Source organism: Dipteris shenzhenensis, chromosome 1 (assembly GCF_047967505.1).
Source record: "Dipteris shenzhenensis isolate YYH24624 ecotype China chromosome 1, Dip_SZ_1.0, whole genome shotgun sequence".
In the NCBI taxonomy this organism is placed as follows: Eukaryota; Viridiplantae; Streptophyta; class Polypodiopsida; order Gleicheniales; family Dipteridaceae; genus Dipteris; species Dipteris shenzhenensis.
This window is the reverse complement of record NC_141596.1, coordinates 19601990-19628626: the sequence shown is the minus strand read 5'-3', so window position 1 is coordinate 19628626 and position 26637 is coordinate 19601990. Positions and strand designations below refer to the sequence as shown.

The window sequence follows — 26637 nt, the reverse complement described above, 5'->3', positions numbered from 1 at the left end:
CTATGTGATGCACATTAAGTTAAGAAGTTTGTGATTCCACACCCCACACACATTGTGTGAGCTCCTGGGCTATTCTCTCAGTCTTCCATATTGCGTACCCTTTGTTGGTCGATTTCTAACAGAATCTTCCTCTGTCCCTATCACCAATATGCATAGAGGAGAATCAAATTAAGCATCTTCCTAGATCAATACACCAGGTATTCAGTTCCATCAGATCAGGATCCATGTTGCAAAAGTCCTGGGCTATTCTATCAGTCTTCCATATTGCGTACCCTTTGTTGGTCGATTTCTAACAGAATCTTCCTCTGTCCCTATCACCAATATGCATAGAGGAGAATCAAATTAAGCATCTTCCTAGATCAATACACCAGGTATTCAGTTCCATCAGATCAGGATCCATGTTGCAAAAGTCCTTTTCACAGGTTATTTTGCCCTTCAGTATCCCAGGTGGCCCTCCCATACACTAGATCAAGTTTCAGCAGAAGGGGATGTCAAAGGCATCCACATCTCGTGGCATACTTCCTACAGGCTACAACACCATCAAATACTGCCAAGAAGCCTCAAAAGACAATGCATGTCAAAAAACGCATGTTTGACTTTTTGGTAAAAAAATCAATGCGTTGACTTTTTGGTCAACGCTAACTTTTGACTGACCTGGTAAATGGTTGGCGTTGACCCACCGACTAGGTCGGTCAATCTGCCCTAAAAGCCAGCCCTTCTTCATCCACCTCTCAGCTTCTAGCCTCAGCAAGCAACAGCCTTTGGGATCATGATCAAGGCAGGAGAGTTTGGAGCAGGCCAATAGCCCCCTTCTATCCCTTGTACAGCTAGTCCTCAGCCCGGTACAGTAGTTTCTTGTGCTCGTTTGTAATGGGGGTTTTCTCTCGATACAGTACATGTTTCTTTACAGTTGTATTCAGCCCTCTGGGCCAGACATTGTTCAGTTATTATTTTCCCTCTTTGGAGGCCCACTTTTGTTTTGAGTGCATCATTCTTTCAGTTCAGATAGTATTGAGCAGGGGAGAGAGTGAGTTAGGCTATCTCCCTGAAAATACTAGAAGGCACATGATGTACCAAAGGGAGATTGAAGCCGTGAGGATATGGCTACATCAACAGCTGGGGACAATGTGGAACTCCCAACCTAAAGGGGTCCAATAACAAAGCAAAGAACCTGGCGAAGCAAATGAGGGCAAAGCGAGCTGCGGGTCAAGGTATGAATCATTTGGACCGACTGGTAATGAATACTTGAAGGCAAAGGAGACAGTGCATTGCTCTGACCGAAAGTCATGCCAACGTTTTGGCAAGGATTCCTCTCAGGAGGAATCTTCTGCAGCACTTGGGTTTCAGACACATGCACACTTTTTGAACCCTAGAAATGTGGCCAAAAAGGGAAAAGCAATAGCATAGGCACAATAGTCAGCATCTGTAGTACCCCGTTTTTATTTGCGAAAGTCACTAGCTTTTTACGCTTGTGAGAATACGTGTGATTTTTCAACTTTCCCTTGAAAAGGATTGGTAGAGATTATGTGCTGTTCATCTCCAATTCAATTTTTTGGTTATTTGTTAAAATAACCGAAAGGTTTATGAAATTTGATACATCATTTGCTTAGTTTGTTAATTATGACTGCAAGATTCTCTGAATTTGAGGCCAGGTAGTTCAATGAGTTTGCTGGTCAGTCATTGTGATTTGAGAAACAGGCACGGCACAGATTTTCTTCATTGCTTTCTTTACACTAGTGGTAGATGCCAGTTTTTCTTAGTACTTGTGTAAGATAAGCCAAACATATTGCTACTATAGACAGCCCTTTGATTGCAACAAACCTTGATCTGGCTTTTATTTGTTACAGGGGAATAGTCTTGGATTCACAAATTGTGCGAGGAGATTCATCAAGGCCTCAAGTCTCCACACGCTGCAAGGTTTATCAAGGTATTTGAACATAGCAGATTCACTGTAATTTGCAGCAAGAGAGTGACCTCCTTTGACAATATTTCCTTGTATGCCTGGCTTACTCAGGTGAGGACCCTTTAAATCCTCTGAAAGACAAATGGGGTATCATCTGAGTTTAGTGTACTAGATGAGCATCCAAGTTGGAAATTTGTGACATTTCTAATGCTTTAATATCACTAGCTGTTATTATAGTTCATGGAGAATTAGACTCTCACCAGCATTGTCATGTTGTTTGAGATTCTAGAAGAACAGCAGCTTTGTGGAGCTGACATGGCACCAGGAGGCTTCTCGGTGGAGGTCCCAGACCCACCAGAAGTAGATTATGAGGTGACATCGAGTGCATTGGCAGCAGACCCATTATTGCCAAAGTTTTCCCAGGTCACACTGGTAAAATTGGGCGAATCCACAAACAGCAGTGTGCGGGAGCTGCTTGAATGTCCAGTCTGCACTAATTCTATGTATCCCCCAATTCACCAGGTGGGTTATTATTTGATTGGTCTGGTTGATCACCATGCATGAATTGATTTTTATGTGAATAATACATTGTTGAAAATTTATGTAATTTTATGTGATAACAACAGGTCGTACACACGAGGTGTACACATGCCATGCGAAATATGTCTGAGGCTCGTGATTAGGCACACCCGCAGTAATATATTTTACAATGGTGTATCAGTCTTAAGCTCTGTTTGAATTACATGGTATTTGAAGATGCCATAATCTGATTGAAAATCAGAGACCTCATCAGAAATCAGGGCAGAAAGCCTGTGCCAACCCTCATAGCGGAATGTTGCACGAAAGAGATCTCACAATTCTCTAGATCTCACTGACCATGTGCACAGAAGAGAATACAAGAGGCAACACTCAGACCTGGAAATATGCAACAGGATAGACCAGCCAAAATATCATAGTAAAGCTCCGCAAACATGGACTAAATTAAAGAGGCTCATGTAGGCAGCCAAGGTGGCAGCAAAACTGTGATTATATAACTGTGTATGACTGCTGGAAGTCCTCCCTGAAGTGCCTACTGTCAGGCTTGAGTGGAAGTAAGGGTAGAATGGCTGAGGGTCTTAATTACAGGCGAGAGGGATGGCGGCCATTTTCCAGACGCAGTTTACACACTGGCGATCCAAGAGCCTTATTTGGCTGAACTATCAGCACTAGGTGCCTGACCTGCCCTTATATAGGGGCCTACCTAGCAGTAGGTCCCACGCTCCAGAGTAAGAGCCAGTGAAACCCTTACCCTTGTGGGTGACGATGTTGTTGCAGAGATGTCCTATGAGGCAACCCGCTTCCAATACATCTTTCTTGGGAAGTATGTCTCCCAAGAAAGAGTAATATGAGGCCCTCTTCCTGTAATATTTGAGGCCCGTGGCCTAGCACCGAGGTGCCCTAAATCCTATGACATAGTCCTAAGGATCACAACTATGACAGTCTTAGCTTACAATAGGCTTGACTACCCTAGCTATCCTCACTTTGTAAATGTGTTTAGATCCCATTCAATGCTAGCTTCGGTTTCATCTTGCTTATATACCTAGCCTTTGTTAGACTTGTTCACATCCTGCCCTTAGGGACTAGCAGAGAGATTTAGACCAATCGCACGAGAGCGGGGTATTGATTAATGAGGGCAGACGCTTCAGTTTTTGAGGGAACCATGGTGAGAATGCATTGAATGCCTAATTGAGAGGCAAGTCCAAGAAGGGGAAGAACAATGATGGAACAGGAGGATGAGAATTGAAAGCATCACATTTCGATGAGAGCACTCTTGGAAGTTTCATAGATCTCAATAAGAAGAGTGATGAATGTCAATTTGGTCTTAAAATAAGGAAATACTAACACTTCGCAAAATTATTCCTCCTGTTCTATCCTTGTGTCTCTGTCATTGTTTCTTTGGTTGTAGTACATGGTTTGACATAAATCTCCCCCTATTTCTCTTGACCAAACCCATTTGGAGCTCATGCTGCTTATGACCATATCTCAAAGAGACTTTCCAATACTTTGGAAGGTGAAACGTTTCAAAAAAACAGGGGTAGTTTCAAAAATTCAGTTTGTACTTTTGGGTCTCAAACATGCAAATTTATGCTCTGCATCCTTTTAGTATGCTGAAACTATGCAAGCTAAAAAGTCACAAAATGACTTCTTACAATGTGTATGATGCCCAATGATTTTGGAAAGTACTGTTGTATGCCTATATATGCCCAATGATTTTGCGAGTACTGTAGACTTTTAAGGTATTACTAGCCAGTAGTTACAGAAATCCAGGGTAGTTTTGGTACAAGTACCTTATACTGTACTGTACCCATACCGTACGTCGTATGGCGGTTTCTGCCTGTGTTTCTATAGAAGCTGTTGGGCCTGTTTTTTGCCTGTTTGTGTCGCGTCTGCTGCTGCAGCATCCATTTTGCCTCTGCTCCAGCCTTGAGCTCCTACCTTGGCCTGCAGGCCACTCCCTTCAGCTCCTTAAGTGGCCTCCTCTCTTCTGCTCCCTGCAGTCCACTCCCTTCAGCAGCCAGCTCTCCACTTCCTCTCCACTCCTGTCAGCTCTCCACTTCCTTCAGCTCTCTCTCCCACTCCCTGTAGCTCTCCACTCTCTTCCTTTAGCTCTTTCCACACCACATCCTCCACTCTCCATCCTTACCCCCCTCCTCCCCTCTGTATCCTCATCTTCCTCTCCTTCACCTCTTCATTCAGCCCCCTCTTCCTTAAGCCTTGCATTCCTATTTCAGCCTTCAGAAATCAGCCCGCTGCCCCCTATTTCAGAATCCATGACAGCCCATCCATTCAGCCCGCTGCCCCCTTCAGCTCCCTTCTGCCCCCTTCTTCCACAGTCTACTGGACTCCACTCAGCTCTCAACAGCCAGCTTCAGCCTGCAGCCTATTGTTTGCAATCTTGCTCTCTTTTGTTTCTTGGCTTTCCTATCGTGGCGAGTCTAAATTCAAACATCGCAAGAGGTAAGGACAATGGATTCACGAGGCTTCTATTTACATAATTGAAATCTACATGATAAAATATATATCGTGTTCCAGAATCCTTATATTATTTGGAATCTAGACTCATGATTCTCTTGTTTTCTTTTGTAAGTACACTTACGTGTGTCTTGCGCCACATGTCTAAATGGGGTGGAAAGGGAATTAAGGGTGCATTGTGATCTCATAGGAGGATTTAGATGAGATCTTGCATGAGTATGCAGGGTAGTTTGATGATGACTTTCTTGTGCTTATTGTTACTCCTCATGGTCTTCTTTTTGACGATGTCGAGGAGATAGAGACAATTGGCATGGATACTCTAGTGGGTAGTACCATTGTTTCATCCCACCCTACATATATAGGAAAGAGGCCAAGGAATGATGCAGGTTTGTCATACACATCACAAATAACTTTGCCTGGGAGGCTTGCTTCCGCGAGTTGGCAGAAAGAGAAGTTTGAGATTGGTAAACAATTGTGGATTGTGCTCTCATTCAATGTCTTGAGCACATGACAATGGAAAAAAATGATGAAAGCCGTTGTGGAGGTGTGATCAGCAGGGGATTGGATTGGATTGGATTGCAAGATACTAAGATTTGCACGAACATGCTTGATGATCAAATGCAAAGAATCAATCTTTTACTTCAATCTATTTAAGGAGGCATAGAGGAAGTATGGATGGAGCATACTTTCTGGTGGATGGAGTGATGTTAAGAAGAGAAGCATTGTTAATATCTTGGTTTCCTCTTGTCTAGGTGCACACTTCTTGCGGGCTGTTGATTGCTATGATGTGAGAGCGAGCAACAAGATTTTATCTATGGGCACATTTGAGCAACCATCATAGAGGTGGGCCTAGAGAGAAAGTCTGGAGTGATGTTAATGAAGGGCCTGAAGGGGGAAGAAGAGCAAGAGGGAGAGAGTGAGAAAGAGAGAGAACTCCAAATGTGCGGGTGTGAAGTGATGAGCCACACCACAAACTCATTAGTTTTATTAGGATTAGGTTTTATCCTATGACTGTCTTAAGACAGTCATAGATGTCTTAACTTTAATAAAGGGGTGGCAATGTGCCTTTACCCCAACAACCTCCCACCTAAAGGCCAATGTGCCTAAAGGGGAGAAAAGAATAAAAATTACAGCAATATACAGTTACTGTATACAGGACCATAAAATAAGAATGGTCTCATCCTAATCCCATGATGTGATGGCAATGTGCAAACCGCTCAGTAGGCAAGCTCTTAGTGAGCAAATCTGCAGGATTATCATCAGTATGCACTTTCACAAGCTCAAGTCGCTTGTCTTCCAGTACCTCCCTGATGAAATGATATTTCACATCTATGTGCTTGGTCTTCTGATGAAAGACCGGATTCTTTGCCAACATGATAGCACTCTGACTATCACAATGCAAAACCGGCATATCTCCTGTAATGCCCAAGTCTCCCACCAGCCGAGTAAGCCATATTGCTTCCTTGCAAGCCTCAGTGGCTGCAACATATTCAGCTTCAGTAGTTGACAGTGCAATGCATTTCTGCAACCGAGACACCCATGATATAGCACCTCCTGCAAATGTGAAAATATAACCGGTAGTAGACTTCCGGTTATATGCATTCCCTGCATAGTCTGAATCTGTAAAACCATGCACCAATGCATCCTGCCTACCATAGCATGTGCACAAGTCTTTGGTACCCTTGAGATACCTCAAGACACCTTTCACTGCTTCCCAGTGCCTCTTGCCTGGATTTGCCATATACCTGCTGATGACTCCCACCGCAAAAGCAATATCCGGACGAGTGGCAACCATGGCATACATCAAAGATCCAACTGCAGATGCATACGGAATTTTGGCCATTTCAGCCTTATCATCATCTGATCTGGGGCTGTCTTTACTGCTGAGTTTTAAATGTGGAGGCAACGGGGTACTAATAGACTTCCCCCCCTCCATTTTAAAGCGCTGCAGTATTTTGTCAATGTACTCTTTCTGTGACAGAAACAAAAGTCCCTTGGACCTGTCACGAGTAATCCGCATGCCAAGAATATGATTTGCATCACCCAAGTCTTTCATGTCAAAAGACTTATGCAGTTGTTTCTTCAAAGCACTAATCTCATGCTGAGATTTACTGGCAATAAGCATGTCATCCACATATAGCATGAGTAGCATCAAACTGCCATCCTTTGCCCGTTTGGTGTACAAGCAATGATCGGTCTCACACCTATGATACCCTTGGGACTGCATGAAGGCATCAAACTTCTTGTACCATTCTCTTGGCGCCTGCTTGAGTCCATACAAGCTCCTCTTGAGCTTACACACAAGCTGCTCTTTCCCTTTAACAGCATATCCCTCTGGTTGACTCATATAGATCTCATCATGGAGATCTCCGTGAAGAAAAGCTGTCTTCACATCCATCTGACATAAATCCATGTCGTCATGAGCAACAAGAGCTAACACTGCTCTCAAAGTAGTCATCTTGACTACAGGGGAAAAGATCTCATCAAAGTCAATGCCCTTCTCCTGCTTAAATCCCTTGGCAACCAATCTGGCCTTATACCTCGGTAAAGCATTTGAATCCACTTTGACTTTGTAAACCCACTTGCATGGCAAAACCTTTCTGCCTGCAGGTAACTGCACCAAGTCCCATGTATCATTTTGAAGTAGGGAGTCCATTTCTGACTGCATGGCTTTCTCCCACTTCTTTTTCTCTGTTCTTCCCATAGCTTCCTTGAAGCTGGAAGGCTCACCACAATCTGTCAGCATGATAAAATCAGCCACATTATTGGCTCCTGGAACAAACCTGGCAGGAGGTCGTTGTACACGGGTGCTCCTCCTAACAAAATGTTCCGGATTAGGCTGCTGTCCAGCCTGTTCTTCATGCATGACGGGTGGCTGTACCACCATATCTGGCTGTTCTACAGCCCCATCTGCTGGCATATCCAGTGGTGCATCATTGGCAAAATTATCTGGCTGATTTTCAGCCTGTATACCCTCTTGAACAGGGTTATCTGCAGCAGTCTGCTGCTGCATATAAATGGGCATTCTTTGCTGTCCAACATCATCATAAATAATGCTCTTGTATTCCACAGGTTGCACGGGTTCCTTGTGTACACTATCCTCTTTAAAGATGACATCATTGCTGCGTATAATCTTCCGTTTAACGGGATCCCATAACCTGTACCCCATTTCACCTTCGTCACCATAACCCATAAAGATGCATCTGATAGACTTTGGATCCAGTTTGGTGCGCAGTTCTTTGCGTACATGAGCAAAGCACTCGCAGCCAAATACACGTAAGTGCTTATATGAAGGTGGCTTGCCAGACCACACCTCCTCTGGCACTTTCAACTCCAAAGCCTTGTTTGGCGACCTGTTAATAATGTGAACTGTTGTTTGCACGGCTTCTGCCCAAAAGCCATGGGGTAATGCAGCATAAGACAACATACATCGAACCTTCTCCTGAATAGTTCGATTCATCCGCTCACTTGCACCATTTTGAGATGCATTATGAGGAGCTGTGAGTTCCTGTTTGATGCCCTTAGCTTGGCAAAACTGCACAAAAGCATGTGACACATACTCACCCCCATTATCGGATCTGAGGCATTTCAGCCTGCAACCTGTCCGATTCTCAACCTGAGCGACAAACTTCTTGAAAGCATCTAAGGCATCGCCCTTATGCTTCAAGAAATAGACCCACACTTTGCGTGTGGCATCATCAATGAAAGTAATAAAATATTTTGCACCCCCTAGTGATAACTGTGGCATCTCACACAAATCAGTGTGCACTAGATCAAGTGGTGCTCTATTCTGGGGAGTTCTTCTCTTATGAGGAGTCACAGAATGCTTGCCAAATATGCAATGATCACAAGTAGGCAAATCTGAAAAAGAAAGAGACGGCAGATAACCCAAACGTGACAGTTCTTGCATTCCTTTAACAGACGTGTGTCCCAACCGGCTATGCCACAATGAAACCTTTGGCAGCTCGGTTATGGCAACAACATGATTACCCACACTGGAAACATAAAGAGGGTACAAGGTATCACTCTTAAAACCCTCAGCCACTATAGCCTGGCCATCAGTAATCACCCATTTGGAATCCCCAAATGTGGTGTGGTAACCACTGTCATCCAATAAGCCAGTGCTAATCAGATTTTTCTTGATTTGCGGCACATGGCGGACACCATCAAGCATGAATATGCGTCCATCAGAAAATACTATCTGTATACTGCCAATCCCTGCAATCTGACATGCGTAGTTGTTCCCAAGATGAAGAACTCCATGAGTACCTGTGTAGGAAGTAAACCACTCCCTATGAGGAGTAACATGAAAAGAAGCACCTGAATCCAAGAGCCAGGTGTGCATGTCATGGCCATCAATAACCAAAGCATGTGCTATTACAGCAGAAGAGCATAAAACATCATGTATGTCACTGTCACTGTCCTCTGCTGCAACATTCACGGCATCCAAGTCATCTGCCTTGGCCTTGCCTTTGCCTTTGCTTCCATTTCTTGCATCCTTTGTTTCAGCTTTCTTGGCTTTCTGATCCCGTATGAACTTGAAGCACTTAGACTTCACATGTCCCTTCTTGCCACAATAAAAGCATTCAATATCCTTTTTGCCACGGGACTGACTGCGGGATTTGGACTCACTAGCAGATCTCCCCTTCTGCTGAGTCCTGCCTCTATCCTGTACCTGCAAGGCATTTGAAGACTTGCTGCTCGCATTATTCTTCCTGCTCATTTCCTCCATAAGGAGAGAGCTCTCTACATCAGCATAAATAAGAGTGACATTCGAATTTGACAGGGTGGTCTTGAAAGTGTCCCAACTCTCAGGGAGGGTACACAGCAAGAAAGTAGCCTTGAACTCCTCATCAAGATTCAATCCCTGTGCAATCAGCTGTGTAAAGATGGCATTGAACTCACTCAAGTGTGAGGTCATAGCTGTACCTTCCTTCATGCGAAGATCAACCAGCTTCTTCAACCAATAAACCTTACTGGCTGAGCTCTTTTGGGCATACAATTCTTCTAGCCTTTGCCATAGACCATAAGAGGTCTTTTCAGCCTGAACATTGAACACAAAAGTGTCAGAAATAGTGAGCATGATAGCTGCCCTTGCGGACAAATCAAGCTCTTCCCAGTCATCAGCTGCCATGTCAGATGGCTTGACACCCTTCACCCTTATGGGCTTAGAAATCTTCTTTAATAGAAGTACATTCAAGCACTGTTCTGCCCATAATGCATAATTGTGTGCTCCTTCCAGTTTCTTTATGTTCAGAATTGAAGAATCACTTCCCCCTGATGCCATATCAGATAAGGAAAGTATCTGACTCACTGGAAGTAAAAAGACTGAATAAAAATTCTGATTTCTCAGAAAAAAAACCTGCTCTATTAAGAGCCAGGAGCACTCACAATAGTGCTGTTTTTTACTGTCAGGAAAATCTGCAGCAAAACAGTAAATGACCCTGCAAATACTGTACCTTCTGACACACTGTACCGTGCTCAAAGAGGCATAAACAGTAATTTCAGAATGCTGCAGCTGCTCAACAAGTGCTTAACAGTGCATAATCAGCTGACAAGGCACAAACACTGCTGTACTGGCTGTACTGATCACTTCTCCCACCTCAGATGAGGTATTGCACTGAGTTAATATGCATAAACCACTTGGCAAACACCCAAAAAAAAATGACACTTCAGCCTGTCACAAAACCTGCAACAGAAAATGGGATAAATCCCAAGCAATCACCCTTCTGCCAAGGGGATAAAATGCATCTGAAGATCTCTGTCGGTGACCCAAGTGCTATCAAACAAAATCTGGGCAAAAGCCCCTTGATCTGACACCTGAACCAAGTGAAAAACACCTCAACACTGAGGTAGTATGCAATATGAAAGTCTCTCTGACAAAATCAACCAACAGTGTAATGCATATACTGTCCTGTGTAAAAATGACATACACAGATCCCAACGTACAAACACTCAATGAGGAACCTTTTGAGCACTGTCAACGATGGACAGTTAGGGACCGAGTAAACTCGATGCGCCCTGGCCAAGCGTGGCTCAACTGAGGTTCTCTGAGTTTTGCACAAGAAATGTGACCTGCAAGAAAATGTCACCTCGACACTGCGGAAATCAAGACAAATGTGTGCTCTCTGGCACCACACTGCCTCAAGGCATACAAAGGATCACCTGCCGGGCAAAAGCCCTATGATCTGCTCACCTGTAAACTGAGATTCAAACCTAGTAAAAGCATATGTCCTCTTGCAAAATCAAGGCATTACCTTCCCTGAACAAAATAACTGTGCAATCAACCACACACTGTGGTTCTCTTTTCCTCAAGCACGAGGTAAATGAAGGTACTTGCTGTACTTTCAAGAAAACACAGTTCTGTGAACTGAAAGATGATCCTGAATCAAGAGGAATGAAGAGCAGAGTGCTCTTTCTCCTCTCTTTCTTCCCCAAACAAAAAATGTACCTGTTGTACTTTTGTACTTGCTGTACCTGTGCAAAAGCCAGATCTAAGGAGAAAAGTATCCTCTGACACAGATCCCGAAAAAAAAATGTACCTCCCTGCTGCAAAAATCGGAAGCAGCTCCCTGCTCAGTTGAAGGGCTTGTCAGCGTACAGTACGGTAGTCTGTACTGTACGGCACAGGGCCGTCCGTACGGATGTACGGCGCGCGAAAGGAGCCTGCGCCTGCGCGATGCGCTGCCCCCTGCGAAGTGGCGCGCTGCTGCGCCGCCCTGCCCTGCGCGATGCGCCGCCGCCCTGCCTGCTCACAGCGCTGCCGCCCTGCCTGCTCGCAGCTGTAGCGGCTAGCAGCTGCTGTTGCAGCTGCTGGCGCTGTTCAGCGTCGCCTGGCCCTGCTGCAGATGCTAGGTTGAGGAGTTCGTTGAGGGGGTGGTTAGGCTAGGGTAGGGAGTGGAGTAGGGAGAGTAGGAGAGGTAGGCTCTGATACCAGTTGAAGGGCCTGAAGGGGGAAGAAGAGCAAGAGGGAGAGAGTGAGAAAGAGAGAGAACTCCAAATGTGCGGGTGTGAAGTGATGAGCCACACCACAAACTCATTAGTTTTATTAGGATTAGGTTTTATCCTATGACTGTCTTAAGACAGTCATAGATGTCTTAACTTTAATAAAGGGGTGGCAATGTGCCTTTACCCCAACAGTTAAGAAGAGAAGCATTGTTAATATCTTGGTTTCCTCTTGTCTAGGCGCACACTTCTTGCGGGCTGTTGATTGCTATGATGGGAGAGCAAGCAACAAGATTTCATCTATAGGCACATTTGAGCAACCATCATAGAGGTGGGCCTAGAGAATGTGGTGCAAGTTGTAGAAGGATGGGAGAGACGGTAGAGGAGGAGTTTTCTTCCATAGTGTGGATCCCTTGCACTTCACATTGCCTTTTGACCTATTGATGGATGACATAGGCAAGCTTGATTGGGTGCAGACTACCATGAGGGAGGCTAATAACATCGTGGTATCCTTCAAGAAAAATCCCAAGGAATTTTCTACTTTTCGCGAGTACTCAAAGATGGAGATATTGTGGCCCTTCAAGACTTGATTTGCCCGCATGTTTCTTGTCTTGGAGTAGATGTATGCCGTGGACCATGACTTGCATCCGACAGTGGTATCTGGTGAGTGGATACATTGCGACAACTCTAGGAACATATATACTCTTCATTTGGAGGTCTTTATTCTTGATACCTCATTATGGCAGCGGATAGAGCCCCCATTGTGGCTGCTGTGTGATTCTGTGGACATGGAGGGATGATGCACCCTTTGTTTTTTATACCACTTAATCTAGAGGGTACACACGGACCTTGACAAATGGACCAGCCTTTGTACCTAAGTAATTATATTTACCCATTGTGAAAGTTAAAATGCTTAATTCGAAACCTAATCCTACAAGTTAGAACTTGTTACTTAGTACTTAAATAAAATGCTTGTGCAATGGGTACTATGTAGATTGGATGAGATTAAGGCTATTGTGTAATAAAGGTGGATGTTTATGAGTTGTCGTGTCCATGGCACGGCTGATCTTCTCCATCCACTTCATAAAACTCATGATCTATTGTTAGATAGCCAGCTTGCAGATGCTTGGCATTCATATGTGTCTAGAGTATTCCTAGAGGAAACTCAGGAGCATATAGATGACGAGCTTATTACTTATAGTAATGGGTTTGGACCAGCCTTCTCTAGAGCTACTGCAAAGAAGAAATAGAATTATGTAAAGCCTATTAGCTGGTGGGAGACATATGGCTTTGGCACTAGGCTCTTGCTTTGAGGGTACTTCTTAGAATTGGATTACTTTCTTGAATCCCAATTTATAGTTTGTTATACAATTTGTAAAATCAGCAACTTTCTTAATCTTTTTTTGAATCTTGAATCTCCATAGGGTTGTTGGAGAATAGATGGTCACCTCACGATCTGTGAGTCCCTAAATGAGGAGTGCAAGGGGCAGGCGAACCAGGGTGTGTTAGATGACATGTGGGCATTGTTGGAGCTGATCTGACAGGGAATGCAAGTTTGCCACATGGACAATGCATGGGCTGCCATGTGGGCAGCACGCACACATGGAAAACAAAGAAAAGGTGTACTTGGCTACTTGGAGATGTTTGCAATGGTCGAAGTAGTAGCTCCACTTGTAAATCTGGTAGGAAGTGCTGCGATGTCACGAGGCATCTTGGGTTGGACCTGAGCAGTTGTATGGGCCTAGAAATGCTTTGGAATAGGGAGATCTTTAGCAGGGATAGGTGGCACAGCTGTACTGCTGTCTGCCGTGAAGGTGGGCCAAGGAAAAGGCTTGGAAAGAACCTAGAAAGGAGCTTGGAAGAACTCGGAACTACGGGCATCTGTCTGGAGCAGTACGGAGAGTTGGGGAGGCTTGTATGGCGCTGAACTAATACCAGAAGAGCTGTAGTAGGTCCAGGAAGGAGGTGGGGTGCGTGGGACAAGTAGGTGACTACAAGGCGTGGAATCTGGCCAGCAACAAGCCTGGAAAAGGCAAGGGATAGGTCAGGAGGAGGCTTAGGCACTGGCAGACTGCCACGTGGCCAGGCGGGGTAGAAAAAGGACTGACAAATCCAGCTAGGTTGGGGTCTACAGACCGGTGGGTCGGGCAGTTCTGTTGGCCATTTTTGGGAGCCCTTGGGGCCTATAAAAGGCACTCTTCAGGGCTCATTCACCGTCCATTTGGGGAGCAGATTTTGGGAGCACATCAGCCTGCTTCAAGGGCCATCCAAGCGGATACACGGCGGCAAGGGAAGTGGCTGATTGGAGGGATCAAGGAGCTCACAGTTTGAACATTGGCTGCCTCTAACAGCAGCAAGGAAGATTGGATCAAGGGAGGAAGTCCGTGCCTCAGTTTGGGCTGCATTCAGGGCTGTAGCTAGGTCAAGGTTTCATAGCAAGCACTGCCTTATGAGGGTTGTCCGGAGGATCAGTCATTGCGGGGCACACTTACAAGGCCCACTCAAGCTCTATGAGAGCACTGCAGGCCTCGTGTTTGTTGGAGAAATCATAGCCAAAGAGTTTTTTTTTGGTGTGTTTTACTAGGAGTTCTTATTTTTATAAATTTCTCCCAAGTTTATTTTCAAATTTAAAATTCTTGTCTTTCAATAAAATGGAGGTATTCTAAATCATTCCTATGTGTGAGTGCCATGTGTCACTTTGGGAGTTATCCCATATACATTTGGTGATATGAGTATGAGTGTGTGTGCCTATTCTATAAAGGCTTGTACTTCTCGTGTCACATCAATGAATGAAAGCCTCAAGCTCTTTTAGTCATGCGAGTACTTCTATTATGCTTTCGTTTGAGTATCACTACCTCTCACCCTAGCCTACTCTCTCTCTCTCTCTCTCTCTCTCTCTCTCTCTCTCTCTCTCTCTTCCTCAACACCATGTTTCTAACATGGTATCAGAGCAGGTTGGCCTTGCCCTAACCTGTCTTGCCACGTCATCTGCCCTAGCCCCTCCAAGTTCCATTTCTTGCCACCCTGTGCGCTCTAGGTTCCCTTGGTGGCCTCTTGGTTTGCTGGTTGGCACATTTCTCAAGGCGTGCATGCATGTAAGGTCACCCAAGGTTGTTGTGGAGCCTTCCACTGCCAGAAATCAATGTTTTGGTGCTGCTGCTGCATACTTTTCCAGCACTTCGAAGTGTTTGAAGCCACCTCTGAACAGTTTCGACGTCCACAAGTGCTGCGTTTTGATTTGGTTCTGCATTTCGGGGCACCCTCTTGCTGCGTTTTGATCAGGGTTTGCATTTTCGAGCACCTAAAGCCAGTGGCCACCGACTAGCTGCTGCAACACCTACAGGAGCATCTACATCAGCTGCCTTGCACACGTGGAGCCTGCTGACCAGCTGACATATTTGCTGGTTCTTCACCTTGTGTTGCGGGCTTGTCACCTCAGGTTGCTGCCCGCCTTCACACAAAGCCCTCTTCTATCATGACTTCCTTGTCTTCAAGTTCCCTGCTTGTGGAGAAGTTTAAGGGGGAAGGATTCCCAACATGGCAAACAAAGATACAGTTTCTTATGGGTGAAGGAGTTTGGGACGTTGTTGAGAAAGACCACCTTGATACAACTGATCAGCAACAACACAAAGTATGGAAGCAGCAGAATGCAAGAGCAATTGCTCTCATTGCTCTTTGTCTGGCGGACATTTCAAGTCCATTGCCAAGGAGATTTGGGATCGCCTTGAAAGCTTATTTGGTAACAAGATCACCAACTCTAAAGCCATTTTGAAACTCAAGTTCTACGATTTGAGAATGAAAGAGAGTGAAGAGTTGAGTGATTATTTAGCAAGATTTCAGTCTCTTGTTCAACAACTCTCAAGCTTGAAAAGCCAACCTGATGATGAGGGTAAAACGGTTGTCTTTATGAAGAGTATGCAAGGGATACCTTGTTTTGAGCAGACCCTTGAAGTTCTACGCCTTGCCACTACCACGTTTGATGATATGGTGGCTTTACTTATTGAAAAGGACCGTCGTAATAAAGATGCCATTCTTGCCTCTGCTGGTGATCATGCATTTGCTTCCACAAGCAAATGGAAGACCAATAAAATATTATTTGCAGATTTTGTAAATGAAAAGGACATGTTGAAGCTAAATGCTTCAAAAAGAAGGAACAAGAACAAGAGAAGCATCATGCCAATTTCATTGCTGAAGACCAAGCCGAACCTGAAGAGCCCCTTGAGGAGATATATGCAGCCATTGTTGAGGTTCATGGCCTCTTTGATCCGGAACATTATGATTGGGATTCTTGGGCTTTCTAGGCCCTATGTGATATGTGTTTTTCAGTTGAGTCTACGCTAAAGGTTCTTTGCCTTGAGTAGTCCCTCTAAAATGAATGTATTTGGAGTCAATAAGGGTACTCTGCCCTGGTTTGTTCCCCAAAAATGATTGCATAGTCTTTTACTTTGGTATGATTGTATTGACCACCCAGTTCAGAGTAAAGGGGTGATGAGTGATGATCTACTCTTGCTAGTCGCAAGCTGACTGAGAAGTCACTATCACATAGGTGGTGTTGGATAGTTAGACTTGCTCTTTGTAGTACTGCGGTGGAGGGGGGATTGATCTACTCCTTGCGTGTTGGGCCTCACACTCTTTGCTCTGAAGGGGGGTGTTGGAGAAATCATAGCCAAAGAGTGTGTTTTGGTGTGTTTTACTAGGAGATCTAGTAGTAGTTCTAAGTGTGAGTGCCACTTGTCACTTTAGGAGTTATCCCATATACATTTGGTGCTATGAATGTGTGCGTCTATTCTATAAAGGCTTGTTTCTCATGTTACTTCAATGAATGAAAGTGCTCTTTTAGCCATGTGAGTACTTTCATTTCCATAATGTTTTCATTTGAGTATCACTACCTCTCACCCTAGCCTACCTTCTCTCTCTCTTCTCCTCAACTCCATGTTTCTAATAGTGTTTTGGAAGTGCCAAGGAGGTAGGAGAACAGCTTTGTGTACCGGGGTCCATATCCAACGGGCACTTTGTTGATAGAGGGTGATACACTAGACATAGACCTTGTATTGTGTCTACATTGGGCGGAAATATATCTTGCTGGTTCTACATCTCTCTTTTGAGCATTGCCTAATTTTTGTTTGCAAATCCATGCATAGACACATTAAGGAAAAGAAGTTTTGGATTTGAATATTCAATATATGACTGTGTGAGTTTCTGGGCTCTATAGCTCTACTTTAGAGTTGGCTTTTGCTGTGCATACCCTCTGTTGTATTCTCTAACATGGTATTAGAGCCTTGATGGAAGTTTCTAAGTGGTGGGAGCTCAAAGGCAAGGACCTTGGGAAAGGACGACCTTGATTGAAGCTTGAGGTCAGCTTCTATGTGTGAAGGACTAGTGCCACCATTGCAAGGAGGGTGACTCAGATTCAGGTAGGTGTATAGAACTTCTATCTCTTTCCTTTCAATTATCATGACCATAAGATATTTGCAAGATGAAGGTCCGGAGCCACTTGGTGGTGAGATCAACTCGGGAGATTACGATGGGAGTGGAGCAAATGTTATAGGGGACCACAACTCCGGCCACAGCAACTGTGGTGGCAGGGACGTACTGCAGATCCTGTAGCAATGAAAGACTAGGTGAACACATGGCGGTAGTCTCAGAAGAGATTTTCTTGTGACATCTCATGCCTTACTGAGGTAAGTCATGCAGACCCCAATGTTAGAATAAGAATGTTTGACATTGAGAGAAAGTTTTGGAGAGGATTCGGAAACCTTTGTAAAGGTGAAGGATAGCAATGAGTGCTTAGATTGCTTTGGGTGCTTGGCTGGTATCAGTGACATGAGGGGGCAGTCTTTGGAAGGACCTATGGTTTCAGGGTCAGATGGGAGCTGTGATATTGGAGGAGGCACTACAGTCAAGCAGATGGATCATCTGGTGTGTGTTAGTCATTTGAACCTTAATAACTTGCTTTGGGCAGATTCTATGCTTTGTTGAGAGTTTGGAAGGTGTATGCCTTCCTGGAAGCGAGAGGGAGAAGTCTTGGTGCTGCTCTGAAGCTCTCAAGCAGGATACTGGAGGGTGAAATGGTAAGCTTGTGCCTCAGTTTGGGCTGCATTAAGGGCAGCAGGGAGGTCAAGGTTCCATTGCAAGCATTGCCTTACGAGGAGATGTCTAGGAGGATCAGTCGCAAGGTGTGATTGCAGGGCACACAATACAAGGCCCACTCAAGCTCTAGGAGAGCACCACAAGCCTACTGTTTTGGAGGTAGGAGAACAACTTTGTGTATGGACAAGGGTCCATATATAGTCAGCACTCCCCTGATAAAGGGTGAGACAGTGGACATAGGTTTTGTATATGTCCCATTGGACAGAAATTTGTTTTTCTGGTTCCACATCTCTCGTTTGAACATTGTCTAATTGCTGTCTGCATATTTGTGCATGGTACATACCAAGGAAATAAGTTGTGTGTTTTAATATACCACTGTGTGAGTTCCTGGGCTCTATAACTCTACTTTGGGGCTAGCTTCTGCTTGCATTGTGCATACCCTCTTTTGTATTCTCTAACAAGGATTGTTCGTCTGGTGCGAAATTGGAGTTTGTATGGATTGATCTCCTTGAAGAGGACTGAAAATCCTTGAAGAGGGCTTCAAATCCTCACGAAGATTCTCGTGCAAATGGGAGGCTAGTCCAAAAGTTTAAGGAGTTGTAACTCTCAACTATGAGGCATGGGTCGCATGGCACATGCCTGAGGTCTCTTTTTAAGTTGATGTGCCAAGTGCTAGCTGTCATAGTAAGTTATCATATAAGTCTTGACTCTTTTTTTGGGCTTATAGGTGGACATGTCAACGCTTGACTTGAACAAAGTGCCTGCCTATGTTGTTGCCACTGCGAAGGAGGAGGCATTATATACTTCCCTATATCAAGAGCTGATTACTGTGGACAGACGAGTGATGAGGATCCAAGCTCATGTGAGGTCACACAAGCGTCCAAGGTATAGACGTAGGGCTAGGAGACATGGTAGGGGGCATGTTCCAACTCAGGCTATTCAGCGCACAGATATATGTCGAGGTAGCTTCTTGACAGGGATTATAGTAAAGACTTAGGGGACACCTCTACCCCTAGAGGATGCATTCTTAGAGGATGTGGATGAGTAGGTTGGGCAGAAGGGAGAATCCATAGCCAGAATATGATGGTGATAGTAATACCGTCATTGATGGAGATTTTGCTTCCACATCCTCCTTTTAGAAAGAGGAAGAGGAAGAGGAAGAGGAGTCTTGATTCATGTCCATTTTCGCACGAGTTTTGGAATTTTAGACTTCAGTCATCATGACTTTGATATCATCATTCGCACATTTGATTGTGATTGTGTGTGTGCGCGCGCACGCGCATGCATGCATGTATGTAAATATAAATATGTATATGTATATGCTATGTGGTATGGAGTTTATGGTTTTCAAGCTTATGAGTGACTATCATGAAATTGAAACTGCACTATATTGTGTTTTTAGAGGATGAGTTTGGGCATGTTCCTGGACTCATCTAGGTATATGTATATGTGTATATATATACATATATACACCCACCCACACACATGCACGCACGCACGCGCACACACACACATATGAAGTTTAAACTGTGCGTAAATGTCATGTGGACTACAATAATAGATTTGTGGGTTTAAAATTTATACTAAGGTACAAAAATGTTGTCTCTAACCCCCCTGCCCCCTCTCTCTGCCTCTCCTCTCTCCCCCTTCTCTCCCTCTTTTTTCTGGGGATAAAATAATACTTTACAAAGACGATGTACCTTATGTACCTTATATTATTTTCCGAACGATGCAGCATACTGGTACTCATGTCATATGTACCATACCTAACGTACGGTACCACTTTGCAGAAATCTAGAGACAATTTTTAATTAGAGTGTGAGCTTTGAACTTACAAAATCATTAATATAGATAAAAGGGAGGCCTTTTGCACACTCCATTAGGCACTGAAGCCATTCAAGGGCACCACAGACTGAAAGAGTGTTAGAGCACATAACTCTCTTTAGATTTCAGCAGTGCAATCATCATTGATTGCAGTTTTACCCAACACCTTTGCTGGATGAGTTTAGCTCTTCTCTGGATGAATGATGTCTGCTTTCTTATTCTCTGTTCCTGCTGTATTTTCTGAGTGAGGTTTCGGCATGTGTGTGCACCTATCTTGCAGGAGAGATCAGTGAGGGTTTGAAACATTCTGCTGTGTAGGATTACTGTTCAGTAGACCCTTCAACTCTAACATAAATCAAAAGCAATTTGAACAATAGCGAGCTGGCAACTCAACCTATGACACTTATTTTTGAAAATAAGAACAGTATATGAAGATACATAGTGAACTGGGCACTGCCTCATCACCTCAATTAGCATCTATATTCACAGGGAGGGAATTCACCTTCCAGACTCCCATACAATCAAAACGTCTCCTACAGATGCTCATGGGAAAGGTAATAGTATTGTCTATTTGTGCTACCTTTGAGAAAACAGGTTAGATTGAGTTGCTTATGGTGATCTTACCTGTGTGCACTGTCTGAAATGATAGGCAAGTTTGAGTATCCAAAGCAAGCTTGTACTTTTGTAGTGCAAATTGTATAGGGACTGAAGTATTTGGGTAAAATTTAAATGTGGAGGTCATCCTTTTTCATTTTCGTTTTTTTTGGAGGGAGGGGGGGTGGAAGAGAGAGAGCTCATGTAATTGTCCTTTATCTCAGTGATTGCAATGGTCACACTGTGTTAATCCACAGAGAGAGAGAGAGAGAGAGAGAGAGAGAGAGGCTTATGTGCTTTTCTATGTTACAGTGTCCCAATGGTCATACTTTGTGTTCAGCCTGCAAGACAAGAGTGCACAACAGGTGCCCCACTTGTAGATATGAGCTTGGAAACATCAGATGCCTAGCTCTGGAGAAGGTTGCAGAATCTCTTGAGATGCCCTGTAGATATAATACTTTGGGATGTCAGGACATTTTTCCTTACTACAGCAAGTTGAAGCATGAGGCCCAATGCTCCTTCAGGCCCTATAACTGTCCTTATGCTGGGTCAGAGTGCTCAGTAACAGGAGATATTCCTAGCCTTGTGGCTCACTTACGGGATGATCACAAAGTGGATATGCATAGTGGATGTACTTACAATCATCGCTATGTGAAGTCAAATCCTCAGGAAGTTGAGAATGCCACATGGATGTTGACGGTAAGCTTAGCCACTTAAATGTTTTATTAGATCTTAGTGTGCAATTCTTACGTTACTGAGTATAAAAGGGACCTAGCAACGCTCGTGATTCTTATCGAATTTGCATGCCATCAAAATTGAAGTAAGGTCTGCAGGGTAGCTACTGTAATGGGCATGCTTTTAATTTGGTTCATATTGAAGTTGTGTGTAAAATTGATGAATGCAAGGATATAGGCAATCTGTGACAATTGAAAATTGGCAGGTGTTCAATTGTTTTGGTCAACACTTCTGCCTTCATTTTGAAGCGTTCCAGCTTGGCATGGCACCTGTTTATATGGCTTTTCTCCGGTTCATGGGTGAGGACAGTGAAGCCAAAAACTACAGCTACAGCCTTGAAGTGGGTGCAAATGGACGGAAAATGACCTGGCAAGGGGTGCCACGGAGCATTCGTGATAGCCATCGGAAAGCACGTGACAGTCATGATGGGCTGATCATACAAAGGAATATGGCATTGTATTTCTCTGGTGGTGATAGGAAGGAGCTGAAGTTAAGGGTAACAGGAAGAATATGGAAGGAACAGTAATTTACTATATTGCCTTGCTATTTTGGTGCTTCCTCAAGTTTTTTACAAAAATAAAAGCCTGTCATCTGGGCTTGAGGATAGATAGATTTCTACAAAGTGAAAGATGGTGTTGCAAAGATGTCCAACCTTGTTTAAGAGCTTGAAATGTGCACGGACCAAAATGTATTGTTGTTTGCCCTTTTACTCTTTTAGATGTACCCCTCCCTTAGCTATGATGGAGCAGTGAAACTCTCTTAGAGATGTGAAGAAACTCTCTTAGAGATGTCAAGAAACACGTTTAAAGGAGCTCCAGTGCTTAATAATTTTCATAGCTGCTCAGCTGAAGTCTGTTGGTATGTCACGGCAGGATGGCATGAGTATTGCTAGAGTATTGACACCTTATGTTTGCGCCTAGCATTGATCTTTCCATCAAATGCTTATATGTGACCCTGTTTCCTTTGAATTGCATCTTGGCAATCCAAGCAGGGCAGATAGGCGTACATGAAATAATCATTAGTACTCCAAATAAACCCTTTTGTGGATGGTGGTCAGATTTTTATCTGCTCATGAGGAACACACTTTCCTTTGGAGGCACTTAAAGAGTGGAGTGCCCTTATTTTGAAAATTTAAAGACCTGGAACTTTGAGCTCTGTTGTTGAGATGTCTTGTTTCATTCATTTACAATAGTTCGGGCAATGAAGGGGACTCGAAAAAATTTACACCCTGAGGTTGCACGAGCCATGAGATCACAATAGTTTGAAGTCTACAAAGGGGTCGAGCTGTCCTACCCTATATGAGCACATTATAGGGTTGTGACTTGAACATCAGTCCATTTTCTGATACGTAAACCGAATTGAGATCTAATCCTTAGCTATCTCTTTGGATAAATGTGGTGTCATCATGTTTTCCAAGCAAAGTAATATATTTACTCTATGAACATGGTCAACTGAAGCAAACTTTCTTTCATCTCTCTTTCCTCTTGAGGCCTTTCTCTTGGCAATCGGAGGGAGCGATCAACTTTTGAGTAATTTGATGCTGTGAACATATCATTAGCATATACATGCTTTGTATTGCAAAATATAATTAAAGCCATTCTTACATCAAGGTTGGGGAGGTGGTGCCAATATTTTGAGAGTGTTTCTGATGATCAAATGGGAGCTTTTTGAGACACAAAAAATGTTTCATATTGGAGAGTTCTTCATAAAGCTCTACCCTAGAAGGGCTTGGAGCCGAAGTTTCCACTCCATTTGAGTTTTGCTGCAAGCCACATTAAATATAAAGCCACATCAAATATATGTTTGGATGAGAGCACGAGTCAAATGTGTCTGCCTTGCTAGAAGACACGTGTCAAAATCTAAATATTCCACAACTTCTCTATCTTGAGTAAATCAAGAAGCATGTTTTCATGTGCTAGTAATATGTTTCATGTCTTTTTCAAAATTCATATACAAGGTCCTTCAATATCGAATTTGTTAGGGTTCTTAATGAGCCTCTTAACGAGTTTTATGCTCCATCACAAGTGTGCTTATTACAAACTAAAAGTCCAATCCGATTCATGTGGTTGGCAACTTAATATATACTAAGGCCTTATCATGCTATGATCAAGCTTGTGGCAGTAATACTATTGTTATTGTGTATTTCCTCATCTCATTTCTGATTGGTAATATTGTCAAGGGAGTTGTCATGGGGTACCAAAGAGCAAATGCTCGCCATCAAATTATTCAATTAGATGGCTTATGTCTTGCTTCCCAAGGGCTGCAATCTGAATCTTGAGCTCTCTGGTTTCTTGCTGCAAATAATACATTTTCTCTTGTGGCTCTCATATGATCCTCTGTCTCAAAGAAGAAACCTTCGTGTAGAGGGTGGGTGTCCATGTCGATAATGCTACAGTGGTTGAATATGAGGGCTTGCTTGAGGGAGCGAGAAACTTCAACTTGGGAGGCTCCATGTCGGCTTGCATGGATCGACTATCCCAATGCTGGACCTAACCTCCAGGGTCCAACTTGGGGTGATGCAATTGTGAAATGAATTAGCCTGCTTATTGGATTGGATCGAATTGAACTAAACTGAGAATTGGCAGCTCAATGGAATTTTGCAAATTGGGATCTGTTAACTTGATGAGATTTGACAATGAACTTTGGAGTTGTGTGGCTGCGGCTTGTAGTGTGTAGAAGTGGAGGTGGGGTGGGCTTTGAGAGAGGTGGGGTGATCTAAGAAGCGCGAGGCTGTGGGTAGGCTGAGAGGTGGGGTGGGCTAAGAGGCGAGGTGACGTGGGCTGTGAGGGAGGCCTAGAGGCAGGGTGACTTGAGAGGCGAGGTTGTGAGGCAAAGAATCTTGGGCTAACCATCCCATATGGGATGGACCCATGTGTGTATTAAGTCGAGTGGTTGTCTTATGAGGTTTTTGTTTATGTGGAAAAATGAGACAAGGTATTGTCGCACACTAGTGAGAGTGCATAGCCTCCTTGTTCACATGGAACATACCTCAACTCACACCATACATGTGGAAGGACCCATTAATTGAGAGATGCTTCTTTCATTTGGCTATAAAAGGGAGGGCTATTGCTTGATGTGTCACACACCCCCATTAGCCTACTTCATGTATTGTCTACCATGCTCTTGAATATAGGAGTGATCCTCTTCAAAGCATCAAGAGTGGTTTACAGAGATGAAATCATTAGAAGGACCCAAGAATGTTATCTACATGGCAGATAACACACCAAATCTAGTTCAAGGGAAAAGCATTTTCCCTATGAACAATTTCACTAGTATGAAAGGATTGGTGAAAGATGTATTCTATGTTCCGAAGCTCAGCAAGAAACTTTTGTCAATTAGACAAATTACAGAACACAACTATCAAGTCCTCTTCAGTGCTCCAAATCCCCCTCCTCCCCACTCCGTTTACCCATGTCACCCACCCTTCTTTCCTCGTCTCTTTTATGAATGCAGAGTATGAGAATGTGACGTGCATGTTGGCTATGGTGGTTTTGAAATACCATCATAGTAAGAGCTAACCTGTGAGATTTTTGCTATATGCAAGCTCCAGATTGTTCAAATTTAGAAATTATAAAAAATAGAGCTGAAACAAAAGGAAATCCATTTTAAAGGACTGTGACATTAATGTGGATGTCCATTCCATTATCAAAATGTATTCTATATTTTTGAGGTTTCTAACTTGTTCTTCTTAGAAGAAGGAGATAATATTTTTCATGGGAACTTTCAAGAAAGCCTTCGAGCCATGCTCCTCCTATGTAACCTAATTCATTTGAGTAAAGAGAATTATGTTGCTTCCTGTTTTGGATGTTCTAATATATTGATGACATTTTTGTAAGGTTTTCTCATGGATCTTCTAGTTCATTCAAGTGGCAATTTGTAAGGTTTGCTTGATCTTCAATTTGGCCTAAGGATTCCTATATAGTGATAGAGAGATTGCCATGTGGGTAGCAAACATGTTGCCACATCAGCAACATATACTTGTGCTTCTACCATTTGTGTATCTAATGGTCCTACAATTGGTCACTTAAGGGGTCCAACTATAGGGTCTACATAAGGCCCTAATTAGAGGGGTAGTACCTAGCAATTAGAGAAAATATTTGTAAGAATCATATGGATCAAGGTAAAAGTGTCATATGTACAAGCAACATGGGATATCTAGGTTACGTATATATATGAAATGCTTTAAGCATGAAAAAAGAAGGGAAAGAAAGGGGTATAACTATGCTATTTTGTGGAGATGTTGTCTATAGAAAAGCATGGTACACAATACGTGAATATCAAAGGCTTCTTTTCATAGGTACAAAGCTTCTTATGATCAAGGGGCTAGGAAAGCAAGTCATGGAAATAGAGGGACAATATGACAAGCATGGAAGCATGTGGATATGGCCAAAGTAATCATCCAAGGCTACTTACATAGACAACAATGTAGAGATTATGCTTCACAGAAGTAGAATTACATTGCAATGGGATATTGACCATTTGATCCAAATTCCATAGTAGGGTCACTTGTAAGGTGCTTGAGGAAATGGAGCTTCCAAATGAAGATATTAAGGATTCAGGAGATGTCAAATATAAAGGGGTGTCACAATTTTGGTAGCTTGCTATCAAGAGATGCATATGATATTCATAAAATGTTGCGAAAGAATGTTAACAAAAATGCATTGGAAAAGTGGTATATGAAAACCATTGATATAGAAGGTATCTTCGTATGGATCATCCCTATGGCATCCATGCTTCATTTGGTGAGCCTGATATGAAGGAAGAGCATTCACTAATGAAGGCAAGGAATTGGTAGAGCTTCTTGTAAAGTTTTTACACACAATTTCCATGTAGACTAGGGCAAGCAATGGAAGAAATGGAGGTGGAAGCCAATGAGCAAAGCCATACAGCTTTAATTAATGGAAATGAAGTACAAAGTTCCCTAGGATAAGGTGTCCTAGTAGTACCACTTGTACTAAATGTACCATACATCCTAATTACCTATATTGAGGCCTATAAGGCACATACCAAGGAATAGAAAGCACCGATGGGTAGCCCATGGGATGACCTACAAACCCCCCTCCATGGTATGCGCTGAAGTATCTTAGACATGTCTCAGCATACTAATGTCATGGTTGCACATGTTCATCCTATATGGATATAGCAACCTATGACTGTACAGAGCATAACTGGTCAAGTTACAAAAGGTACTACGTTCAACGGTTGCCAGAAAGCTTCAAACTTAGGTCGAGGAAGAGCTTTCGTAAAGAGATTTACCAAATTGTCTTCAGGGGGAAGATAAGACAACTGAATATCACTTGCTAACAATCTCTCTCTAACATACTAATAATGGACCTCAATGTGCTTTGTGCGAGCATGGAAAATTGGATCCTGTGCAATAGCCAAAGCACTCCGACTATCAGTGAAGATGAAGGTAGGAGCTATCGGACATACATGGAGATCTGCAAGTAACTTTCGGAGCCAAACACACTCCACTGTGGCGCTCCCTTCAAAAGGTGGCACGTATAAAAGGCAAGATCTTTGACTTTGCTCTT

The 26637-nt window shown here is 43.4% G+C and overlaps 1 protein-coding gene across 4 annotated transcripts in view; it reads left to right on the top strand.

The window, feature by feature from the left end:
* Nucleotides 1-22632, top strand: part of LOC147905511 (E3 ubiquitin-protein ligase SINAT2-like) — a 29514-nt gene extending 6882 nt beyond the window's left edge. Inside the window, exons 2-5 of one of the 4 annotated variants that reach the window (XM_087373045.1) lie at nt 1848-2014; nt 2193-2425; nt 20681-21067; nt 21309-22632. In XM_087373045.1, coding sequence (XP_087229171.1) covers nt 2219-2425; nt 20681-21067; nt 21309-21629 — 915 coding nt within the window. In that variant the 5' untranslated portion in view covers nt 1848-2014; nt 2193-2218 and the 3' untranslated portion in view covers nt 21630-22632. Of the gene's footprint in view, nt 1-1847; nt 2015-2192; nt 2426-20680; nt 21068-21308 lie in introns of those variants that run through there. The other 3 variants (XM_087373038.1, XM_087373053.1, XM_087373030.1) reach the window with 3 other exon arrangements.
* Nucleotides 22633-26637: the final 4005 nt, after the last annotated feature.